This window comes from Marmota flaviventris, chromosome 10, assembly GCF_047511675.1.
Source record: "Marmota flaviventris isolate mMarFla1 chromosome 10, mMarFla1.hap1, whole genome shotgun sequence".
In the NCBI taxonomy this organism is placed as follows: Eukaryota; Metazoa; Chordata; class Mammalia; order Rodentia; family Sciuridae; genus Marmota; species Marmota flaviventris.
Genome location: NC_092507.1, coordinates 39,845,405 through 39,872,119, shown reverse-complemented (window position 1 = coordinate 39,872,119; position 26,715 = coordinate 39,845,405). Strand labels below are relative to the sequence as shown.

Sequence of the window (26,715 nt, the reverse complement as noted above, 5' to 3'; positions counted from 1 at the left end):
CCTAGTGTGAATGTCCAAAACCCTTATATTAGTAAGGACTGAGGGAGATTCAGAAGGCATTGGCCAAAAGTTTATTAAAGGTAGAGCCTTTGCTAACTCTCACATGATAAAGTTTACTATTTTAATATATGGTTCTCCTTTTATCTTGATCTATTTTCCTTGAAAATTTTTTATCTTGCCATTTTTCTCCCAGTTGTATGTGACACCAGGAACTGCCCTCTTACTGTGAAGGCAGCATTTAATTGTTGAACAATAATAAGTTTCTATTTGCTCTGGCAGTTGTCCTTCCTAATAGCATTTTAAAAGTACAAAGTTGACAGCCTGTAACTGCTCTTCATTGCCTGTTGCAGTACAACAGTTGTGAAAAGGTTAACTTGTAATCATGATGGAGGCTTGATGGGTAGTTGGTTACTCTCACTTTTTACCATTTAATGTTCACCATTCAAAGTATAAATGTTCTCAGGAAATTCTTAAATGTTAAGGCCAACCTTAGCAACTTAGCGAGTCTCTGAGCACCTTGATAAGACCCTATCTTAAAAAAACAAACAAAAAAAGCAAGCCTATGGTATAGTTCAGTGATAAAGCATCTCTGGGTTCAATTCCCTAGTAACCACCTCCCCCTCAAAAAACTTACATGTTACAAATGTCATGTGAAAAATAATTTTAAAGATAATTTATTACAACCTTTTATTTCATAGTATAGAAAATTCAGGCTAAGAAAAGATACGTCATAGTTATGAAAGAACCTAGACTTTAGAATTCCATAGAACTAAATTACATCTTGGTCTCAGCACTAACTGGAGTAACCTTGAACAAATTGTTTATTGTTTCTGAGCCTCAGTTTCTGTATTTGCAAAATGAAAATAATAATACATGTAAAAGGTTATTTTGAGGATAATAACATTAACATATATCATATGCATATATCATATGCAAGATGTTTAATACAAGTTCAATTTTGCCTTTGTCTTTCCTTCCCCTTTGCTTTTCTTTTATTCAGTATCACTCAGATAATTAGTGGCCCAGCCGAAATAAAAACCTGGTTGGTTCTGATTCAAATGCATTGCTTTACTTTGAATAAAAACCAATTAAAAATTTTTCCTACTACTACACAAGAGAAATTTAGAAAGAGTAGATATATAGAAATCTAAAATGAATCTTCCTCTTTTTCTTTTCTTTCTTTCTTTTTTTTCCTTTATGGTGTTGGGAATTGAATCTAGTGCCTTGCACATGCTAGGCAAGTACTCTACCTCTGAGCTACATCCCTATCTCCTAGTTTTTCTTTAATACTATGTGACCACTTTGTGTGTGTGTGTGTGTGTGGGGCGGGTGTTACTGGGGAGTGAACCCAGGGCCTTACCCATGTTAGACAAGCACCATGAAACTGAGCTACATCCCCAGCCCTTTTTATTCAATTTTGAGGCAGTATCTCAGTAAGTTGCCCAGGCTGGACATGAGCTTGGGATCCTCCTGTCTTAGCCTCCTGAGTAACTGGTGTTACAGGTGTATATCACTGTGTCCAGCCTCATGTAACAACTTTTAATGATGTTATATATTCTTCTACATTAGGGGTTAGGAAATGGTGGGTTTGGTTCCCCCATCCCCGCTTTGGTAAAAGACTGGACAGTAAATATTTTAGGATTTTCAAACTATGTAGTCTGTTGTATCTATTTAACTCTGCTCTCCTGGTAGTATAGAAGTAATTGAAGATAGTATGTAAACAAAAGGAGGTGACTGTGTTCTAGTGTAACTTTACTGACAAAAACAACACACTGATTTTGGCCTCTGGGATATAGTTTACTGACCCTGGCTTAATAGAATTGTGTTAATGGCTGCATGGTATTTATTTATTTAACTATCCTCATATTGGATATTAGATTCTGCCAATTTTTTGTGTGTGGTGATAAACAAGATTGCAATAAATGCTTTTGGAGCTAAATATTTGGTTTCATGTATGAGTATGTCTTAAATTAATTGTATGTTGCTTCTGACATTATATCAGATTTTTATATACAACAATTCAGACTTAAAACATTTCTTTTTTTAAGTATTTATTTTTTAGTTATAGGTGGACACAATGTCTTTATTTTACTTTATGTGGTGCTGAGGATCAAACCCAGTGCCTCTCGCATGCCAGGCGCATGCTCTACCTCTGAGCCACAACCCTAGCCCTTAAAACATTTCTGATATGCAACTATTTCATGGTTTATATTACTAATCTTTTTTTTTTTTTTTGTAGTTGCTGAAGATTGAACACAGGACCTTGTACATGCTAAGCAAATGCTCTACCACAGGGCCCCTATGTGACCAATTTTTAAAGTCATATATAAAATTGAACTTTACAAAATGAGTGTTAATTAAACTAGAATTGTTTAAACTGTTTATGATTGTTGCAGTTATTTGTGTTTCACTGTGGGTTTAATATTTTTTCCCTTCCTGGAGGAATTATAAAATAATTTATTTGCTTTTACTTTCTTTTAACTGGGGAAATTTTAAGAGCCTTTACTGAATGACTGCTGTTTTATTTACTGCAGACAGTAAGAACCATTTGCTTCTACCGTATTTATTAGGCTGTCAAATGGAAAAAAACGTTCTCTCACTGTTTCCATAAAATGCAGAGCAGAAATATTGCCATCAAAGACAAGGTTTTTTGTTGTTGTTGTTTTTGTACCAGAGATTAAACCCAGGGACACTTAACCACTGAGCCACATCTCCAGCCCATTTTTTAAAATTAATTAATTAATTTAGAGACAGGATTTCACTAAGTTGCATAGGTCCTCACTAAATTGCTTAGGCTGGCTTTTGAACTTGTGATCCTCCTGCCTCGGCCTTCAGAGTTTCTAGGATTACTGGTGTGTGCCACCATGCCCAGCAAGGACAAGGTCTTGACTAATTTACATGAGAGTAAACTTTTGAGTCATACTTCAGTTGTCCTATGAGAGATAAAAATGAATGAATAAATAAAGAAATATGCTTATAGTCTTTGATATGGCTCAAACATAATTATCTGGTGTTTAGGAACATTTCTTCAATTCAGGTGTTATGTTCAGGTGTCTTCCAAGTTTATTTATTATGACCATTTGATTTTCTGTTTTAATGTAATGTACAAGTGTATTTCATAGCCAGAAAGCAATCACACTTAAGCCTTAGGCAGAAAAACTGAAGCTTAGTGCAGGTTTTCAATCAGTAGAAATTTAGACTAAAAGCTATGAAATCTGAAGCAAAGAGATAGTGATTTCTCACCTTAATTTCTGAGTCTAATAAGATTATTTATCCATACAAAATTATACCATTTTTACAATTTCTGTGACAAATCATTAATCATATTTATTTTCAGACGAACTGGCCACCTCAGACAGAGTTCAAAACTGTTTAGGATTAGCTAATTAAAGAGGCATGACTATCTGGAAGAGCCTGTATACATAATTTGTACATCTGAAATCAGTGCTTCTTATTCATTTTATTTATTTGTTTATGGTACCCTGGGTTGAACCTGGGGATACTTAACTGCTGAGTTGTATCCCCATCCCTTTTAAATTTTTTTTTATTTTGAGACAGGGTCTCACCAAGTTTCTTAGGGCCTCCCTAAATTGCTGATGCTGGCTTTGAATTTAGGATCCTCCTGCCTCAGCCTCCTAAGTAAGTGGCTTTAAAGGTGCATACCATTGGGCCTGACTTGAAAGCAGTGCTTCTTAAACTTCAGATTGCTAGGAATCACCCTGAGAGCTGGTTACAGTTCAGCTTGCTGGACCAGAATGTCCAGCATGCCAGGTTTACTACAGGGCTCAGGAATGTGCATTTCTCACAGCTTCTAGTTGCTATTCCATCTACCTCACTTTGAAAACCACTGTTACAAAAAAATCACTGACCCATATTTTTTCATTTATTATTTCAGTATCTGCAACTTTACAATTTTTCTAAATCCTGCTACCCAGAAAACTCTTAAAATGTATCTCCTTGTAGTTTGTGAAATATACTTGGCTGTTTTTATATACTAAACATTTTCTTGGCAGATTAGCAGTCATCTTTTATCTTTAAGATCCATACTTAACCTTTCACTACAGATATAACCTTTCACTACAGATATTAGTTTGTTTTAAAAAATCCATGACTAATAGTTTAGTCACTTTAAATATAACTTTGTAATTTTCAACGTTTTTTGCCCACACCAGACTTTTAATATAGGAAATTGGGACTATAGCCATGTTTCTATTGAAAATGTTATTCTTGGTAGTTTTTTCAGGATGATCAGAATATATTTAGAATTATATTCATTTAAACTAGATTTTGTATTTGACTCACTTTGTCATTACCACAGTAATTTCTTTAAATGCTAACCATCTAGTTTCTTTATAAGTGGATGAGAATTGAAATCAATTTTTAAAGTATGATCCAAAGCAGAACTAACTTACAGTTATTGAAATGAAGAATTCATTTAGAACCAAAAGATGTTTTAAAGGTACAGAATATAGTCATTTCAAAGCCTGATTGAAAGCAACTTCATTTTTATCAGTTTTCTTGAAACAATATCTTCATTGTTTTCTAGAAAGATGGTATTTGAGAAAAAGAAATGTCTTGAGTTACTGTTTTTATGAAGAGAGAATTGCTCAGTCTTTTAAATAGTTAATGAGAAGAAGTAATAGTTAAACACTTGGAGCATTGATTTCTGATTTGAATTCTCCAACACAGGCCAGCCCTGGGGGAAGAAAAAAAAAAGCTTGCTAATTAACATTTGATTACTGATGCCACCTTCTCATTCCCCTTGCACCATCCGGTTTCAAGTGCTTTTTTGTGCAGGAAAGATTTCTAGAAGGGTTTAACTTGCATCTTAATAAAACAAATCCATGTGCAACTGCAATGTGTGTATAATGTGTTTTGAAAGAAAGGGAGGGGGAAGCATGAGATATGAAGTATGTTTTCAAAAACCCACTCTGAATCAGAAATGATTGGTTTCTAACCATATAAGCCTTTCAGAGTACCAATGATTGCTAAGAAACTGGAACTAAGCCTAGTCTGTATGCCTTATTTTGATTTAAACATACAAATACAAATACTTGTTTGTTCCATGCAGTTGTTAATAGCACATTCTTAACCAGAGTATTATTTGATAGTGTGAAATACTTGGAACTCACAGTTTGATATATTTAAACTTTGGATAAGCTCAGGTTCTAATATGACCAGAGGCCTCTTTCTTGTAAGAATGAGATGGATGTCTGTAGTTTCAGGATTACATTTTGAAAAGCCTCTAATGTGCCATAGTATCTTAATTTAGAAAATCTAGAAACTGGAAAGCTAATTGATGGCTATTCTAAGCCCTTGGCAATTAAATATTTTGTTTTATTTTTGTTACGTTAAAATGTTTGATATGTGAAGAATCCTCAGCCAGATTTCAAAAATCTTTAAGTTAATAAAGCTTTAAAACTAACTCTTAAGTAGTAGTAATTCTGGGAAAACCATAACCTCAGTGATTAACATTTGATTGAGGGAATAATTGTTTGGGAAACCAATGTACCAGGTTTTATTTTGAAGTGAGATTTTATAAGGGAAAAAACTAATAAGGTTTTTTAAAAAAGGGAAAATAAAAGAAAAGACTAAGATTTTTCTTTATCCAAAGAAAATCCATCAAAAAATGCTTATTTTGTCTTTGTTTCTCACCTGAAATTATTTGCAGTTTTTCTTTTTGATGTATTATATTTATTAAATCTGTTATTCTTCCATTTTCTTGCTTTGATGATTATATTAATTTCCCTCATTACCTTTTTTTTGTCTTGCATATATTTAACTGTTCTATTTCTGCATTTAGGATTAGCTCCAACATTCTCATGAAATCATGGAATTTTAGAGCTTTGAAAATCAGAAGTGATCATGTTTTAATATCTTCTATGATTGAGGAAACTAAATCTCAGAAATGACTCCACCAGTTTGCCCATAGTAATAGCTGTGCAGAATTAGGATTAGAAATCTAGTTCTCTGCTTCTCTTTATGCCACAACATATCAAACTCTGTGGCTTTTTTTTTTTCCCTATTAGAATCAGCTTTCCCTTGAATAATACCTGAATGACATTTGAAATTCCCTGAAATGGTTTCTAAAATTTTTTTGATATTTTTTCAAATTTTATTTTCTATTCTAATTTGTTATATACGATAGCAGAATACATTACAATTCATATTACACATCTAGAGCACATTTTTTTATATCTCTGGTTGTATACAAAGTATATTCACACCATTCATGTCTTCATACCTTCGTGTCTTCATACCTTACACACTAAATGTTTGACTAACATTAGCTCACAAGGAATGACTTCATTATTACTAAGCTTTATATTTTCCAATTTGAAAACCTATGAACAACTCATTTGAGTCTAGTCTGAGCCTTAACATTTAGCCTTTACCAAATATTTTAAGAAATTCTGATGGCATTTAACTAAAAAGTAAAACTGATTAAAAGTTTAAGTGAATAAAAGGAAGAATTTGTAGGAAATGAATGTTATGCAAATTCTTTTATAATTTTATATTGAATAGGTCATAATAAAATAATCTTTTTCAGTGCTAAGTTTAGCATTGAAATTTGTATAGATTGAGAAAATGTAAAATTTGAAATAGAGATCATGGCTTAGTTTTTTAATATTAATTATGGTATATAAATAGATATTAACAATGAAAGTCTGATAAACAAATCAGTTCCATATTAATTCTGTACTATTTCAAATTAATCTGATTTATATTTCAATCACAATTTTCTTATCTGAAGCAATAAGAAAAACATTAAATTATCCCTTTCAAAAAGTCTAAATAAACTATGGAAAATCTGTTATCGATCTAGAACTCCTGATCCAACACAGTATAATTTGTAATGTAATTTTAATGTTCAGCTGGTAATCAAAGCATTTATTAAATTCCTCCAGAATTAATTGAAACATTTGCATAGTTTAGCAGCCTGAAATCTCATAGATTTAGAGCTTAATGCAAAACAAGAATTGAGAAGATTATGATGGTTGGGTATGGTCTTGAGCCAATGCTGATCAAAGAAAATGTGTAAGACAAAAAGGCCCTTAGGAAATGTTACCCAGTGAAGTGCCACTTGTCCTTAACTGGAATTTAACAGTCTCTAAAGATGAAACTCCATCAGAAGCAGTACAATAATGGCAGCTGGGCATGCCAGTCACAGCAACCCGGCGTGTGTGTGTGTGTGTGTGTGTGTGTGTGTGTGTGTGTGTTTCTTTCCACCCCTCTCAAGTGCTCTGAAGTCTCAGATCAGTCACTTTCCTCCCCTCACTTTCTCTTTTTCCCTCTGTCTCTTCTCATCTCTTTGTGTCCCTCCCCCATCTTTCTTCCCATGTCTCTATCCCTCTCCTTCTCTCTCCATTCTCCTTCTCTGAGAGAGTTGAGTAAACTCTTTTGTTGGCTTCATGATGACTTTAAATTCATTTGTGTAATTTTATACACAGTTGTATTTTTTTATTCAGGTTTCCCAAAATTCTAATTTTTTAAAGAAATCTTTTATACTTTATCATTGTGTACATTTTGGATTTTTCCCTTTCCTGCAGGATTATGACTTAAAATTTTAATTAAATATAACCATTGGTAAAAATAACAGTTTTTATCTCTATTACTAAAATCACCATGCATTTGGCATTTTTGTCATCACTTGTGCTTCTTCCATACAGTGGTAAAATCTTCTTATTGTTGATAAACATGGAATTATTTTTGAAAAACCAGTTTGTTTTTACTTAAATTGTTGTTTGGTGGTTATGGTTTAACACAGGATTCTTTTGGCTTAATCTTAGAGTAGTCTGTGAATTTAGCCTTTCCATTGGAACAATCAAACATTAGCCTAATATGCTTTACATAGTACTCTCTCAGCCAAGTTCTGCCTGCGTTAACCAGTTTATTCTATGACAAGTTGCTTAACAGATGTCATTCTAGGGAGAACAATGAAGCCAAATACTTGTGCAATGGCTAACATTACTCTAACTTTGATCACTTTTGTTCAGCACATCAGTCTGGCATTGTGCTTTATACCAACATAACACTATAGCCAGAACATGCTTTTCAGGCTTAGAATAGTGAAGGAATGTTATTCAATTCAGTGCAGTTACACATGAGTTAATGAAAGAAGAAAATACTGTTTATTTCATAATACCATAGTGTTGTATTTTGGAATTAAGGTAGAATTTAAAGAATTTCATGCCACAGTTATTTGTTTATGTATTCACAGTAGTCTATACTTTCTAATACTAGGGTAGCCTTGCCACCTTTCCAACAGATGTAAATATTTTTTCTGCCTTTTCCATAAATAACTGATGAATTTTGATGTCTTTAGACAATCTAAAAATAACTTTTAAGGAAAGAAATTTTGCCCTAAAGGCCAGAGAAAACCCATACTCCCTCTTCTGAATTTTCCCTCTTCAAAAATAAAATTCTTTGGATTTGTGGAACACCTTTTTCTTTTATTAAGAGCACTAATGTTTATCCATAACAGAATAGTCTTAACTAGTGAAAATGGTTAGAGGGATAGGCCAGTTACATTTGGTGAAATTGTTGGGTTGATAATGACTGATGAAAATTTCCAAACTCGATGTGACTTAGAGTAAACAAAATAATGCATGGTAGACTGACCATTGCTAAGAACTATGAAGAAAAGCTATTTGTTTGAATTGAGTGGGGATCAAGACATGTCCCAAGCTCCTCAGATCTCATTTACTAAGTCCTTTTTTCCACAGGTGTACCATAGTGATAAAAATAGATTGAGTTCCATGTTTTGTTTTTCCTTTCCCTTGTGAACATATCTCCCTATTTCACTGGAAGGGTAACTTAGATGTGTTTATGATAGTATAATAAAGAGTAATGTGATAACAAAATGCTATAATTGGACAATATGATACTTCAGGTTTCTGCATTTCAAAAACATGAATGAATGCTGTTTGTTGAAGTATGAACAACTATATTGAAATCTTATTACAGAACATCTTATGTGCAACATTTTGTCAGAGTAATTGTGCTCTAAATAACCTAGAGTTCATTAAAGTGGATAGTTTTAGTTTCTCCATTGTTATAATTGGTTAATTTAATTGCAAATAAAAAATAGAATTTCTGTATGCTATTTAGAGAAAAAAAAGCCAAAGATATGATGCTTTTTAATTACTGGATTACTGGATAAAGTTTAACCTTCCAGCACCCTATCTTATCAGTTCCTCTCCTTTAAAAATGAAAGGTATAATGTTGCTGCTGGGAAAAACAGATTTAAAAATCATTAATAGCTTCTACTGTATATTCTTTCTAGAAAGTTTATAAATATTATACTAATGGATAGCTCTCGTGTTAGTAAATATTGTGTTGAAATAGTTTTTAATTTGATATCATTGGAAATAAATAACCTATACTGCTTTATTAAGTTTTTAATCTTTGAATCTTATATGTATATAAAAAAGGACAACTTCAATCTCTCACCATCCCCAACCCCAAAACAAACAAACAAACAATGCTTTGTTTCTCTCTCCCATGTGGAAACTTGAAATATATTTGAAAAAATTACACACTTTAAACCTTAAAAGAATTATAAACATTAATAATTGTAGTCTGTACTAAATGAAATGTGTCCTTGAAGTTTCTTGATTAAAAAGAAACTTGAAGTCAATGAGGATTATATAATCAAGGAGGAATGGTGTTTCTAGAACTTTTAAAAATTTTAAAAATTTCATATAGCCTTCACCAAAATTCTGCTTATAGATTTGGTTTTGTTTTAGTTTTTACAATGTTTTTTCTTAGTTTCAAATTCTTATTCTGAATCTAAAAGAAATGTTGAAATGCCTTGTCTTTCATATAAATAGACTGAAACTACCATAAGTCATGTGGAAACCCTATCATAATTGTGCCCCCCCCCTTTTTTTTTAATAGGTAAAGAGAAATGTGTATGACCTTACAAGTATACCCGTTCGACATCAGTTATGGGAGGGCTGGCCACCCTCTGCCACAGATGACTCAGTAAGTAACAGACAAGTTCTCAATTTTATATCTTTTCCCTTTTTTTGCCACTTTCAGTCATAATTGGTCTTGCTAACATGCAGAATCAAATGCTTCAGATATTCACCTGACAAAGTCAAATAATGTGAAAATAAAAGCAGTTGTAATAATTTAAGCTCACTTGCAGAACAAATACTATAAGCCAAACACATCAACATTCCATTGGAAATGTTTGAATGTCAGTATCAGGAGTTTGATGCTGTTTGATTTGACTTAAATTTTTTCTTCATATAGAATATATTTTCTTCAGAAGAACATACATATATATATATATATATATATATATATATATATATATATATATATATATAGTGAAATGTTCAAAAGAATTTTCCTTAATTACAAATACTTCAAAATCATCCTAATCATTATATTTAATATTAAGACTACATTTCCCAGATTATACTGGTGCTCTAAAAAATGATTAAATTTGATATCTCATAGCCCTTTAGCCTTAAACAATTCTATAAGTTTCAGTTTCATAAAAAACTTTAGCCTATCATTTTTACCTGTTATATTTATTTCTAGTGATTTTCTACTATAAATTTTGAAACCTTTCCTACTTCTGTCTCATTTCCTATAATTATCCTTGTCCAAGAGAATATTATCTAAGGAAGTTAACTGAGGTTTTGGGCACTTTGCCCATACAATATCTATATTCAAAAGATGCTCATTAAATAAAAGTAAAATTTAGAATGTTTCAGGAATTCTAAGTTAAATCTAATTTTTAAAATAAGGCTAAAAAGAAATCAGGACTATGTCAACCTCTTGTAATAATAAGTAGTCAATTATTCTTGACTAAGAATTAAATTACCTTTTTATATTTTCTACTATATATTATATTTCTGTCTGGGTACTAACTATTTCTCCCTTTCTTGCACCACCATCATACATTGTATAAAAAAATTCTTGGTACAAGACAGAAAAATTTTAAGAGTTGGTTAATGTAGATGCTGCTTGGGTCTGTGCCTTGGAAAGTACTTTGTGAATTAACAAAAACTTAAAAAAAAAAAAAACAGAAAAGAGCAAAAAAGAAAAATTTTTTAAATGAATGATTCCAGGAAAAAAAATGTTTTAGGTATACACAATTACATTTATTTCTGAAAAATTCATTTTAACATTAATATTATATCATTAGAATTATTGGCTGGTTCACCATTACTAAGAATAGTGGCTATAGTTGTTTTGTTTTCTTTGTTAGGTTGGGAAATTTGGTAGAAAATTTATGACGTGTTTATAAAAACAAAAAGTTTTATTATTCATAATTGTCAGCCTACTGTTTACTAAGGAGACATGAGGAAACTAGAAATGTTGGTTGTATTGTCTAAAAACCTGTTACAATAAATAATAACATTAACAGAAGAAAATAATTAATAAAATCTGAGCATTTCACTAAAATTCTATGAGCTTCACTTACCTCACTCTTTTGCAACATTGTTATAATGATTAGTGATAATATATTTTCACTACCTGGCTCTTAGTAGGCACTGTATCTGAGAGTTAATATTGTAATTAATATTAAGATAACGCAAAAAGGACCATAGGCAAGAATTGACTGTTTAAATAATGAAATGATGTCTGAGATTTGAGTAAGAATAAAGGCAATACAAATTAGGTATCCATTGATCATTATTGAATCTGAGCAATGGATGTATTAAGTTTATATATTATTTAAAGGTGTCCATGATAAAAGTTTTAAAACAAAAATAAATATCTGGTTTAAGAGCAAGGTTATAATAAACCATATGTAATAAGGCTTATTACCTTATTGCATAAAGTAATAAAAGAAAGTCTAGAAATGTGAGACTACACTGGCTTCAGAACAGATTCATTAACTTCAGTGCTTGAGTTTAAGCAAAAATGTCTTGTGTTGCATACTTGTAGAAACCAGACTGAAATAGGCTCATCAGGTGTAAGTTCAAGAGGAAAATTCAATGAAATATGAACAATTCTTCTATAACAAAGTGTCTTTACACATTTTCAGTGCTAAATCATTAAATTCAGTTGACACAGTCTTTTATGAGACCTATGTGTAATGATTTTTATAACATTTAAATTTTTACCAAATGATTGTAATGCAATTTTACTGCTATAGGACAATATGGAAAGCAGGTGAAACTAACAGTATCCACAATATCCAAGAATGTAATGCTACCTAGTGCTGCATCTAAATCACAATAAGTACAAGAGTTTGGAATCCCCATTAAGAGGCTTGATTCTTTTTGTCTCGTTATTCATATCTGCACCTTGTCCCAGAACCTGTGAAGTGGCGCTGCCCACTTCTTCAGAGCAAATGTTGCCACATTGGCAGAATGTGGCCTTGAGCTACATGATTTGATACAACAAAGCTGTTTAGGGCTAGGCTGCTTTTAACTGGTTGCCACAGCAGATCTGCTTGCTCCAGTGCTTCAGTTTAAGCAAAAAATGGCTTTAGACTTCTAAGGATATCCTAGCCAAATAATTGTCATTAAATCTTTCTTTAAGACCATAAAAACTTGTAAGGCTGATGATTGTAATCTATATTGTTGCAGGAAGTGGTGTTTTTATACTTACTGAAATCACTTCAAGTGGAGGCATCTGCTACAAAACAAGATAGTCCTCACAGCTTAGGGCATGATTTGGGTACAGCTGAGAAATGTCAGCTGTGTAAACAGCCTGAAATGTGTTACCAACAAAAATATAATTAATTTCTTTCCAAGACAGTGTGCCATAACTTAATACTTAGAATGGTTTAACTTTCAGTGCAAGCACCTGAACATTTGCTTTCTGGTGCCAGAGTAGAGGATTGGTTATAAAGGTCATTAAAATTAGAGTTGGTTTGCACTTTTTCTTCTTAGTTGCAGAAATTTGTGTGGCTCTGAATATACAATAGCTTTACAGTGGCTTCCGTGAATTTATGGAAATAGAGATCAAGAAGTTAATAGATTTGGGGTGATGGAAATGTTCTAAAATTAGATTGTGGAAAAGACTGCACACCTTTAAATTTACTAAAAGTCATTAAATTGGACATTTAAATGAAAATGAATAAATGTTAAACTATACTTCAGTGAATATTTTTTAAAAAGATAATGAAGAAGTAAATTAAAATACTTATTCATTTATGTTCTTATACTGCATGAGAAATATTTTGAGGTAACAGAAAATGTTTTCTTTATTATACTTCTCATTAACCTTTAACTTAGGAAACAGAACAAAAAAATAGACTTCTTAAAATTAGATTCTTGTATAATCTTAAGTCTCTTATGAACCTGTTATACTTGAGTCTTGACATTTTCTGGCTACTCTGTGAAGTCACCAATCATTTAGAACATTGTTGCTCATCTCCCTTCAGAGTTAAAATATTTCTTTTCTTACAGTTGTAGAGTAATGGAGTATAAGATACTGTATGAATTGTCAACAACTCTTTCACTTCCTTTTGCACTCTTTCATCAGGGAAATAGGTATCTAAAGCTTTACCAGTAGGGGAATGTTTTCATGCTGTGACAGTTCAGCTGTGAGAACAAGGAGTTGGCAGAAGGCAAAACCTTATTTTATACTTTAAGGAGGGATGCTCTTGGCTTCCAGAGAATATAAATAATTTTAACACTGTGAATTATGTCTAAACATTTTATTATAATTCTATTAGAATATATGTAGTTTTTTAAGTTATAGGATTTAATAATGCTTATACAAAGGAGGAAAAAAAAAATCTTTCCTTTGTTTGCTTGTTTTTGCCATACCAGGAATTAAACCTGGGAGCACTTTACCTCTGAGCTATACCTAATTCTTTTTATTTTTTATTCTGAGATAGGGTCTTGAGAAGTTGATGAGACTGGATTTGGATTTTAGTCCCCCTGCTTGAGCCTAATGAACAATTGGGATTTCAGGAGTGTACCCCCACAACCAGCCTTCAGTTTTAATTCTTTTTTATTCTGTGCCTTTTTGTTTCCCTTTGAAAGTATTAATGGTTTTCCAATATTCTGTTATTGGCTAAGGGATATTAACTCAGAATTTGAAACATTACAAATTTTAAAATTAGAGTTCTTCGGGCATGTGTTAGGAATCACTTATTAAATATTTAATGACTTATTAAGGGCTGGGGCTGTGGTTTAGTGGTAGAGTACTTGCTAGCATGTATTAGGCACTAAGTTCCATCCTCAGCACCATATAAACATAAAAATAAGATAAAGGTATTGTGTCCATCTATACCTAAAAATTTTTGGAATTAAAATTAAATATTTAATAACAAAATATTTTCACTTTGAGAATGTTATATCACTAATGAACAAAACCATTACGGTGGCCATTTTATTAAATAAAAATACAGTAAAATGTGGAAATACATCCACCCCTTTTGAGCAAAACAATCTGTGGTAAGGGGGTGTCATCTACTTTGATCCTTCTGAGGTGTATGTGTGTGGGGGGGTGGATTTTCTTCTGTGATTTCTTCCTAAATACTTACTAAGTAGGTATCAAGTTATGGAAATTTTTTTCTGACTCTGGACCCCAGACCCAACTGTATGGAAGCTGCTATCCAAATATTCTCTCAGTATACATACTTAACATTGAAATTATCAATTAAGTAAATTTTAAGCCTCTAACTATACTCATTCTATTCATTGCTGCAAAATTAATAGCTCTAAAGTATAGCATGAATCACATTCAGTTTTGTTTTGTTTACTTATCTTTAATGGCAATTCAATACCTGTGTATTTTTTTTTCTGGCATTCAGAATCCTTCATTCTTTGATGGGAAACTTCCCTTCCATGTTATTTTGCCATATTGGCCCAGAGTAAATGCTTTATATATATTTGTTGAATAAATGAATAAAATACACCATATGTGTGTCAGCTTTCACTAAATACTCATCTTGCTGTTCCTCAAATGTACTTTGTGATCTCTCCCACTCTGTGTCATTTCATCATACTATTCCTTCCATATATAATACCTATAACAATTATCTTCTTCCTTCAAAAGGCCCTACCTATATCCTTCTTTCATACTACCTTTTTCAACCTTCCGAGAAATGAGTTTATAATACAGTTCTTCCATTAACATTTTTTTTTATTTTGTCCTTTCTTTCATTCCTCTTTTCCTTCCTCCTGTCTGGTTTTATCCTTTTGTCTGAGTCACCATAAACAATTAACCTCTCTCAGTCTCCAGTCTGTGTAACTGTAAAATAGTTAATAATTAGTTATTGTAAAGACTAATAGTTGATAGTTACAAGGATAGTTACTCATAGGTTTATATTGAAGATTGAAGTAATCAGTACAAGAAAAGTGTTGAACATGTTAATCTTTGGCTGTTTTTTTCCCATTCATCTATCTATTCATTCACTTGTCATTTGTGAAACTCTTACAAGCTAGTAATAGCATTATCCCATAAAGTTACAAGGATAAGGTCCTACTTCTCATGAATTACAGAATATAGTAAGAGGCAATGACAGTTGTTATATGCATCTAATGAGATCATAAAAGAGAACAACCGATTTTGCTAACAGGTGGTGAAGGTGAAAATATGGCTTAAAAAAAAAGGGACATATTGAGTACATTTTAATTTGTATACATGTGTTCCTTTTCTGTTTTGAAAATTCTAAACACACACCCTGCCCCATGGTGGGGTTTGAAGGCTTTTGCACATGTTAGGCAAGCACTGTACCACTGAGCTACATCCCCCACCCTTCTTTTATAAATTCTAAATATTTGTTGTAAGCGCTGTCTTTCTTATCTGTGTATGCATTGCGGCATCAATCAGTGTTTTATTTATTCATTCACTGAATTGTTCAGAACTTCCCTATGTTGACATCTGTGACAATAGACAACATCAAATTTATATGATTATAGGAACTTCATTGACTTTTTGTGAGTCAGATTATTTCCTTTCTTAAAAAAATAAATTATCAAAACTAAACATTTATTTTAGTGGAAAATAGGTAACAGATTTAAGAAAAGGAGAGAGCTACCTTGTGAGCTCATTTGTACTAATATGTGAATGTCAGAGAAAGAGAGAGGACAGGTGAGCAGACCCATCCCAGTTCATTGAATCTCAACATTGTTATTATTTGCATGACTTATGTAATATATGAGTTTCTGTTTCTTCATCTTCAAAATAAAGACATTGTTGACATCCTTAAAAGTCTATATTGTGAAGATTAAATAAGTTAACACATTATCTTGGGCCATATGAAATTGTCATTTTTTAAGGAAAAAATGGTTGCATTTGAGCAGTTTTACGTGGTTTTTACCTAACATGGAAAGCACATAATATAATGCAAGGAATGGAAATTATGACTGTCAGCCCAAATCCCACTCACCATCTGTTTTTGCCAATGATGTTTTACTAAGACATATTAGCTGCTTTCACACTTTCGTCAGGGTTATATAGTTTCAACAAAAGCCTTACAGTCCACAAAATCTGAAATATCTACTCTTTGGCCCTTTTCAGAAAAAGTTTGCTAACCCCTTATGTGTAATGGCTGGCATTTAGTAGGCATTCGACAAACATTAACTCCTTTTCCCTCGAGTATGTACCTTCTTTATATCACACACACATGCAGAATCAGAAGCACTCTTTGAGTAGCTTCAGGGTTATTTTGTGCTATTTAAATTACTTTGTTAACCTGCCATAGGGCAGATAGATTTATAAAATCTTTGGACATTTTCACTGGCTTTTTCTTTATTTGGCAAGGTCATAGATAATGTTGCTTCTGATGGTGGTAAGACTCAGTTGCTTCGGAGAGTTCATTGCCCTTGTCAACATCTTGAGTCTTTTACAAATAACACAGGCAAAGACTAAACAGGCGGAAAGAACAGCTTTGAAAGTAGTGAAAGAAAGTTTGGCTTTAAAGGGAAAGAAAAGTTATGAAATAAATTCTATCCTGAACAGAGAGAGCAAGTGTTATTGAAGCATTCACAGGACATGTTAGTCAACAATTATTAGGAAAAACACATGGAAGCAAGACAGCCCCCAATAGAAAATTTAAAAACACTGATGCTTTGAATCTTGATTTTAGTTTGTTAAAAATCTTCAGTCTGTGGATTGCTATGTCTGTCATGAAGGGAAACTGCTCTGTGAATTTTCCTTCTTTAAACAACTAGAAGATAAAATATATGAAACAACTGTTTTCAGGTATTGGACAATAGATAGTGCAGGACCATGAAGAAGGAAAATATTAGTACTATGACAATACTGGCAAGAAGCAGGAAGAAGAAACTAAAACAACCTGGTGGTTTCACTGAGTAGAAGGTATGAAGATTGGAGTTTTGGAAGGCCAAGACAGCTCTACTTTGAAAAGCAAAGTACCAGCAGAGAAAAAAAGCTCCAATCTGCTTATGGTTCTCCAAGTTTTTAGCTGAATATCAATGTGTGCATACATAAGGTGAAATTCTAGGAGGTGTGGCAAAGAATAACTACTAGGAAAAATAGTTTGAGTTCTTAACCTCTAGAAACAATCTCTATGAATATACAAGGCATTCAGTAGATATCTCCAGATAATAAAGACAACTCTAGCATTTCCTTTTAAAGCTTAAAAATAAGCCTCAAAAGGAGCAAACCGAATAACAGGTAACTGACTAAAAACAAAGTCCAGCATATAATCAAAAGATATGACATAGGGGCTGAGGATGTAGCTCAGTGGTAGAGAGCCTCACCATGTGAGGTACTGGGTTCAATCCTCAGCACCACATAAAAATAAATAAATAAATAAATAAAGGTATTGTGTCCATCTGCAACTAAAAAAATATATTAAAAAAGTTACAACATGTGCAAATGAACAGGAAAATCTGACCTATAGTCAGGGAAGAAATCAGTCAAAAGCAACAGATATAGAAGTGACTTAGATAATGAATTAGCACATGTGGACTTTAAAATAGCTATTATAAATATGAAGGTGCATAAGGATTTAAGTGAAAATATGAACTTAGTGAGGAGAGAGTAGAATATATAAAATAAGATGAAGTATTACTTCTAGACGTCATACAATATGTGAAATTAAAATATCAATGGGAGAAGTGAATTGCAGATTAGACTCTGCCAAAGGAAAGATCAGTGAACTTGAAGATAGAGCAATAGAAAATGTCCAAATTGAAAGAAGACAAGAATAAGTGGACAAAGCTAAAGTGAAACAAAATCAGTTTTGATATACATGCAACTATGGTTGTAGAAGGAAATGAAAGATGGAGGAAAGTAGACCAAGACCAAAAAAGTATTCAAAGAAGTAATGGTTGAAAATTTTTATCTTTGATGAAAAGTATAAATCTCCTAATCCATAAAGTTCAGTGAGCCCCAAGAAGGATAAACACAAAGAATTAATTTGCTGAAAATGGATGAAAAAGAAGAACATTTCAAAGCAAAGTAAACATATATATATAATACACACAGAGGAACAAACATAGACTCTTTTGATGTCTCTTTAGAAATAATGCAAACCAGAAGACAATGGAATGACATCTTAAAAGTACTGATTTTTTTAAAAGACAATTTAAAATTTGATATCCAGTGAAAATAATGTTTCAAAATTGAAGTTGAAATAGATTTTTTAGATGGGGGCGAAAAATAAAACCCTGAAGTTCGTGCCAGTAAATCTGCACTGCAAGAGATATTAAGGAACTTCTTTAGGCAAAGAAAATGATAGCAGATGGAAAGTTGAATCTACACAGAAGAATGAAAAATGCACTAATAGTAAGAATAAAAGACATTTTTCCATATTTTAAATTTTTATTAAAAGATAATTTTTAAAAGAAAACCAATAAAAAGCAATATGGAGTTTTGAGTATATGTTGAAGTAAAATGTGTGACATCCGTAGCACAAAAATAGAATGGAAGTGTACTATGTAATATTAGTTGAAGTTAGCAACCACTAATAAATAACACAATAAAGGGTCTAGGGATATAGCTCAGTTGGTAGAGTACTTGCCTTGCATGCACAAGGCCCTGGGTTCTATTCCCAGAACCCCCTTCCCCAAACAAACAAACAAAAAAACCCACAATAAGATTGTAGCTAATAAGCCTTTAAAAGTGATGAAATGGAAAGTAAAAAAGAAGACAGGAAAATAGACAAAAAAAGGAATAAATACAAAGCACACAGCAAGATGGTTTACTACAACCATATTGATAATTAACAGTAAATATAAATTTTCTGTACACTGAATGGAAGAAAATATCAAAATTAGTTTTAAAGAGCAAGAATCAACTATTTGAATCAAGTATAATACTGTCTATAAGAAACATTTTTAATAACAATAATAGATTTATCTATCAAGATTTTCCCATTAAATAAATGGAAATATATTTACCATGAAAACACAAAACATAAGAAAGGTCTAATGTGGTCTGGGGATATAGCCTGGTAATAGAGTGTTGCTTGCCTTGCATACATAAAATTCTGGATTCAATCTGCAGCACTGCAAGAAAAGAAAAAGAAAATCATTTCTAATTACACAAACTATCAGGAAATACAGAATAAGGAAAATTACTAGAACTAAAAGGAGACTTTATGATGATTAAAAGTCTGTTTCAAGTCAGATGCAATGGCATGTATCTGGAGTCTTTCCTGAGGCAAGAAGATCTCAAATTCAAGCCCAGCCTAGGCAACACAGCAAGACCCCATCTCAAAAACACAACATAAAACAAAAAGACACAAAAGGCCAATTCATCGGAAAGACAAAGTATTGTACAGTTTAGAATATATAAAGCAACAGCTGACAGATCTAGTAAAATAGACAAGTCTGCAATTAAATTTAGAGATTTCATTATCCTTCCTTAAAATTTCATGAAAATAACAAATAATGAAATAGATGATTTGAGCAAAATCATTAATCAATGTGACCTAATTGAAACATATGGTCACTTTGCCCAACAATAGCAGAATACACACATTTTTTAAGGATACCTAATACATTCACCAAGATTAGATTATAACCTATAGCGCAGTCTCAGTAGATTTTAGAGGATTATAATGAGCATTGATGAACAAGATAAATTTAAATGGAATGTGTAACAGAATGGTGCCTGAAAATTCCTCAATGTTTGAAATAAATAGCTTCATATTAAAAAAAAAAATACCATGAGCCAAAGAAGAAATCACACAAAAATATCAGGGTCATTCTAAACTGAATATAGATGAAAACACAGAATATCAAAATTTGTGAGATGTGATTAAACAATGCCAAAAGGAGGGTGCTTATATAAGGAAAGGACTTTCAAAATCGGTGATCTATTATTTCACCTTAAGAAGAAAAAAAAAAAAAGAAAAGAAAATTAAATCCAAATAGGTGAAATGACATATTAAAGGTGAGAGCAGAAATCAATGAAATAAGAAACAATAAATAGTAGAAGAAATCATTGAAACCTAATGCTGGCTCTTTTAAAAGATCAATGGAATTGATAAACTTCTGGCTAGACTGATCAAGAAAAAAGAGAGAAGATACAAATTACCAGTGTAAACAATTGAAGAGGAGATATCAATATAGACCATATGGACAATTAAAAGATGAAAAAGAAAGATTATGAATGACTTTATGCCAGTAAATTCTGCAACTAAGATGAAATGGACAAGTTACTTAAAATACTCAGATTACTAAATTGATGCAAGAAGAAATAGAAAATGAGAATAGCCCAATTTCAACTTCAGAAATTAAATTTGTAATAAAAAATGTTTCCATAAGAAAAATTCCAGGATCAGATAGATACTTTTGCTAGCAAACTCTGCCAGACATTTGAGAAAAATTAATACCAATCCTATACAGATTCTTCTCCGATGCATTTTATGAGGCCACTGTTATTATCTGATACTAACATCAGTCAGAGACACTGATAGGGAAAGAAAACTACAAACTAATCAATATCCTTTATGAAATGCATGTGAAATTTTTAAAAAATTGAAATCTAAAACATGTAAAAAAGAATAGGTCATGAATAAAACATTTTAAAAGTATGAATTTTATGTTATGTGGTATGTTATTGTATCTTATTAAAGCTGTAAATTTTTAAAGAGAAGTGCTGAGAGAGAAAGGAGACAGAAGACCCAAATAAAAAAGAAAGGATAAGGTATCATGATCCATTATGATTTATCTCATGAATACATGAATGCTACAACATTGGAATCTCAACCAATGTAATTAACAAAATATGAAAATATGCATAATGAGTTGAATAGATCTTGAAATAGGTTTCAATAAAATTTAGCATACATTCTACATTCATGTTGAAAAAAGGTCAGCAAGGTAGTAAGGTGTAAGGTAAAATGGTACAGCCATCTTGGAAATACCGAGCTTTTAGGTGTTAACCCCAAAGGAGCAAAAACAAATTTTCTCATTATCCTATACAGATTCTTTCCCAGTGCATTTTATGAGGCCACTGTTACTATACTGATACTAACATCAGTCAGAGATACTGAGTTTTTGTAGGAGCTTTATTCATTGTAACCAAAAACTGGAGGCAGCCCACGTGTCCATAAACTGCTAAATTATAAATAAGTGGTGATTGATTCATACAACTGAGTGCTACTCCTAATGAAAAGGAACAAACTACTGATACACACCACATGATTTACATATGCTAAATAAATAATGTCAGACACCGAAGACTACATCCTGGTGTGATTTCACTTATATGAATCTGGAAGAACTAAAATACAGATATAATACCAGTGTATTGCCAAGGAGTGGTAGAGGAAATTTACCTCAATAGAAAATTTTTTTTTGAGGTGGGGGAAATGTATTTGTGCCTGTTGTGCTTGGAATATTGGTGATTTTTATATATGTAAATGAGTTTTCAATAATGCTCTTTTTTTTTTTTTTTTCAATAATGCTCTTTTTGTTTTTGTTTTTGTATTGGGGATTGAACAAAGGGCACTTTGCTGCTGAGCTAGATCCCCAGTCCCTTTTTATTTTTTATTTTGAGACAGGTTCTTGCTAAGTCACTGAGGCTGGCCTTGAACTTGAGATCCTCCTGTATCAACTTTGTGAGTCACTGGGACTACAGGCATGCCCTACTGTGCTGGGTGCCTTTTTTTTTTTTTTTTTAAAAGGAAAAACTAACTTGAAAACTGGTAATACAAAAAAATTTCTCCAGTCTGATGAAAGCAATCCATGAAAAAGCTACAACTGATATATGTTAAGATTGCAAATGAGGCAAAATGTTCACTGCTACAATGTCTTCTCAGACATAATCATTACAATAAGGCCAGGAAAAAAGAAAACACAGGCATATTTGGAAGGAGGACAAAAGTTATGTTTATTCTTATACAAAATATTTAGTAGTTTGTTTCTTGGTATATACAACATAATCAATGAAAAGTTGTGACAAGTGAAATTAGCGAGGTTAGGAGATCAATATACAGCAGTTGTGTTACTATATAGTAGCTCAGAACATGTTGAAAAATGGATTTTTAAAAATCATGCTTCTCACAGTTCTCCAAAATGTGAAATCTTTAAAAATAAAGTTAACAAAAATATGTTTAAGATCTATACATTGGAAATTTTAAACTATTAGAGAAAAATTCACAAGAACTGGAAAGATCTCCTTAGAACTGGAGAGGTCTATGAGGAAAATGTGTTAGAATCCTCAAGCATTTTTTAAAGTACAAGTTAATTCTAGAAATGTATTTGAAAGCATGAAGATTAGCATTCCCAAAACATTTTTGAAAAAGAACCAAGTTGAAAGGCTGATACTGCTTGATTTCAAGAATTAATACTACAATAGTCAAGATAATGTGGTATTTGTGTAAAAATGTACATAAAAATAAATGAGTAAAATAGTGTGTTCAGATATAGATCCACGCATATATACATATGATATGAACATATTCTGTATGTGTGCACCTGATTGATTTTGTACAAAAATTACTAAAGTTATATAGTGGGAGAAGGATAGCCTTTATTTAACAAATGGTGATGGAACAACTGGATATTGATAAGGACAATTTCAATCTTTATGTTCACACACTCACACACCCTCTCAAAATAGATCATAGATCTAAATACAAAAGTTACAACTATAAAATTGTAGAATATATAGGGGAAAACTCCACCTTTTAGTATAATTTTTTTTTTAAAAGAAGCCACAGATTGAGAGGAAAATTTTTGCAAATCTTATTTGGCAAAGTGCCTGTGTCCAGGTTATATAAAGAAGTTTTAGAAGTAAATAATAAAATGATAAACACCAATTTAGTGGGTTTTTACCTGGAGTCAAATTAGATATTGACTAGAAGAATATAACAGAATTTGGGGAGGTGGAATTTTCTATATTTTGATTGTGGAGGTATTTACAAAGTATATACATGCCAGAGGTAGTGGTGTACTTGGCTGGGTTACATAATCCCAGCAACTCAGGAGGCTGAGGCGGAATTGCAAGCTCAAGGATAACCTCAGCAACCTAGCAAGACCCTAAGCAATTTAGCTAGACCCTGTCTAAAAAGAAAAAAAGGGCAGGGGATGTGGCTCACCTCTGGGTTTAATCCCCAAATGCAGAATCAGTATTCAACTCCAAATCTGCCCCCTCTCTCATGACCCTGCTTTTTTCTACTGTATCATACTATTGGTTATGTGTCCATGTTTTTGAAATAGTTCCCATTTTAACATATCCAGTCTATTTTTTTCCTAAAATTATACTCACTAGTCAAACTACATACCAAGTATTAAGGTTTAAGAAGTATAATAGCAAGAGACTTGGATAGGCTTTTCAAAGTAAAATATCCTCCCAAATCTGATGTAAATCTCTAGTGACATTACAAATTAGGCAGTTGTCCTGACCTTTGTCTGTAGTGGTTTAAGAACCCAAAACCTAAGGCCAAGTATGGGCTAAATACGAAAGTGGCATTATAAACCAGTAATTCTACTAAAATTTTGGTACATTCATATGCATTTATCAGAATACAAACCATACATGGATGGACATGTATTCACAGAACACAGAAAAACTAAGATAACATAATAGAACTGATGACTGGATGCTTAATAACAAGGTTCTCTGATGTTCCTTTACCCTCTGTATATGTATTGCAGTATAGCAGTAAATAAAAACTTTAAATCCCTACCCTTATGTAGTTTATGCTGGTAGCAGAAAACATAAGAGGAACTAGATAATAGTTATAGAGAGTAAGTAAAATTCATGGTTCTCTGTTAGTGATAAGTATTTGAGAAGCAGTTGCATTTAGATAGATCCATTTATAAACTAAAAGAAATAAAGCCTTAGCTAGGCACAGTGGTGCCTACCCATAATCCCAGCAACTGGAGAGGCTGAGGTAGGAGGATTGCAAGTTTGAGTCGAGCATAAGCAATTTAGCGAAAACTCTGAGCAACTTAGCAAGACCTTGTCTCAAAATAGAAAATAAAAAAGGACCAGAGAGGGCCTGGGGTTGTGGCTCAGGGGTAGAGTGCTCACCTTGCACGTGTAAGGACCTAGGTTCAATCCTCAGTACCACATAAAATAAATACACAAATAAGGGCACAGTGTCCCCCAGAAATAAATAGATAGATAGATAGATAGATAAGCAAATGAATAGATAGATAGATAGATAGAGGATCAGAGATATAGCTCAGTTGTAAAGCATCCCTGGACTTAATCCCCAGTACTAGAAAAAAAGAAAAGAAAACTAGCCTTAGTTATTAACTCCATTCAGAACTATTTGGAGAAAAATTTTGTTCTGTAATTGTCACTCTTTGTGGCGGCCAATTAATGACTTTTTTCCACATTTTAGTACGAAATGAGGTGTGGGTGTGTATGTAAGGAAAGATTGATAGAGAAAACAAAAAAGTTAAATTTATATTTCAGTGGCTGACCTGAAGGGATTAATGCATCCTTCCTTAATTCTCTTTGAATACTGAGGTGCCCATATATTTTCAGTGTTCACACCTAGTATATGATTTTCACACAGTAAATTCTGATCAAATACATTGAGCCATATAGATGATTTCCCTCAATGAAGAGGACTCTAAAATAGGATTGGGATGAAAAGTGCCCTTCTTGTGGTGATGGAAGTGGAAATTAGTTTAAAATGCAACCTAATAGTAATAACCATGGGAATAGAGAGGAAGAGATGCTTTATCAAGTATTTCAAAGGACAATCAGCAAGATTCAGTAAGTGAATATTAGATATGAAGAGAGAGTAAAAAAATGACTTGAATTTTTTACTAAGCATGGAAATGTCACTGTTGGAAAGTAGAAGGTTGGAAGGCCTTATTTTTAAGAGATTAAGCACCACACATATGTATTATAAACAACCTTCTATTTCTCCGTTATAGAATACAGTCAGGTACAGAGGTTCCAACAAGACCTTATTTTTAATATGAGAGATAATGAACAGTTAATACATGTTTGGGTACCTTAAGTACCTAATATAGGTCCAGAGAAGTGAGCTAAATGTCATCTATACAACTTAATTTCTAGTCAACCATTTTATGAGGATTTCAGAGACTGATTCTAGTGCAATTCCAGTATTTTTGTGGAGACTTTAAATTATAATCTTATGTTCTTATTTGCTGGTGATCAAATCCAGGTCCTCCAACATGTGAATAAGCACATGTTCTACCTCTGAACTAAACCCACAGTTCTTTATCTTGTATTCCAATGTTCCCATATTTGACCTATCTCAATTTTAAAAATCAACTTGTCTAAAAAGGCAAAATTTCTCTGAAATAGAGCATATGCTAAAAATGATTTAGAGGGCTGGGGATGTGGCTCAAGCAGTAGCGCGCTCGCCTGGCATGCGTGCGGCCCGGGTTCGATCCTCAGCACCACATACAAACAAAGATGTTGTGTCCACCGAAAACTAAAAAAAAAAAATAAATAAATATTAAAATTCTCTCTCTCTCTCTCTCCCCCTCTCTCACTCTCTCTTTAAAAAAAAAATGATTTAGAGTCTTTGCATTTTGACATCTAGAAAGAAAGTAGGGATAAGTTAGGCTGAATTTTTCTATCTTAATTTGATGAAAGTTAATTTGAAGCTTTATAATTACTCAATAAAAAGCAGAAACAGAGAAATAGAATTTTCATTTATTCTCCATATTATCAGTGTAGCAGGGAATGAACAATAATAATCTGTTTTGGAATAATTACTTAGCATAGTGGTAGGTGATAAATCAGGAGACATTTATGTAGTGATTTGTAATTTGCAACATATATTTCATGGACATGATTTCATTTGAGCCAAGGAGAAGTGTATGTGTAAATAGCTTTTTTTATAGAAATAGTATACAGAGGAATATAACTACTATTGTCCTAAATTTTTCTCAGGGTTACTGCAGACTAACTTTTCCTTCTAGCTTAGTTTGAAAAAAGAGCACTTGAAATAACTTTCTTTCTATGAGACTATGAACTCATTGAGGGCAGGAAGCAGTCTGATTCATTTATGTGTCTGAAGTACCTACTATAGCCTCTGGCACAAAATAGCTGTAAATATTGTTTGTGTTAATATTACAAGTGGGTACTGAAAAGTCAGTAATGGACCCTAAATAGCAATAAATAAGTAGTAGCTGAGTGTTTCAATACATATTATTTTTGCTTCAGAGGTACCATTTCTTTATTTCAAAAAAACAGGGTTTTTTTCATCAAAGGTCTTGTTGGAACCTTTGTACTTGACCCTATTCTATAACTGAGAAATAGAAGGTTGTTTATAATACATATGTGTGGTCCTTAATCTCTGGCATTTGTGTTTGCAAGTTAACATGCTGTCTATTGCATTTGAACAGCTGTAACATATGTGATAAGATT

The 26,715-nt window shown here is 32.4% G+C and overlaps 1 protein-coding gene across 2 annotated transcripts in view; it reads left to right on the top strand.

The window, feature by feature from the left end:
* Positions 1-26,715, top strand: part of Faf1 (Fas associated factor 1) — a 403,819-nt gene that overhangs the window by 222,056 nt on the left and 155,048 nt on the right. For both annotated transcript variants that reach the window (XM_027944976.2, XM_071617812.1), the window contains exon 8: positions 9,901-9,987. In XM_027944976.2, coding sequence (XP_027800777.1) covers positions 9,901-9,987 — 87 coding nt within the window. The remainder of the gene's footprint in view (positions 1-9,900; positions 9,988-26,715) is intronic.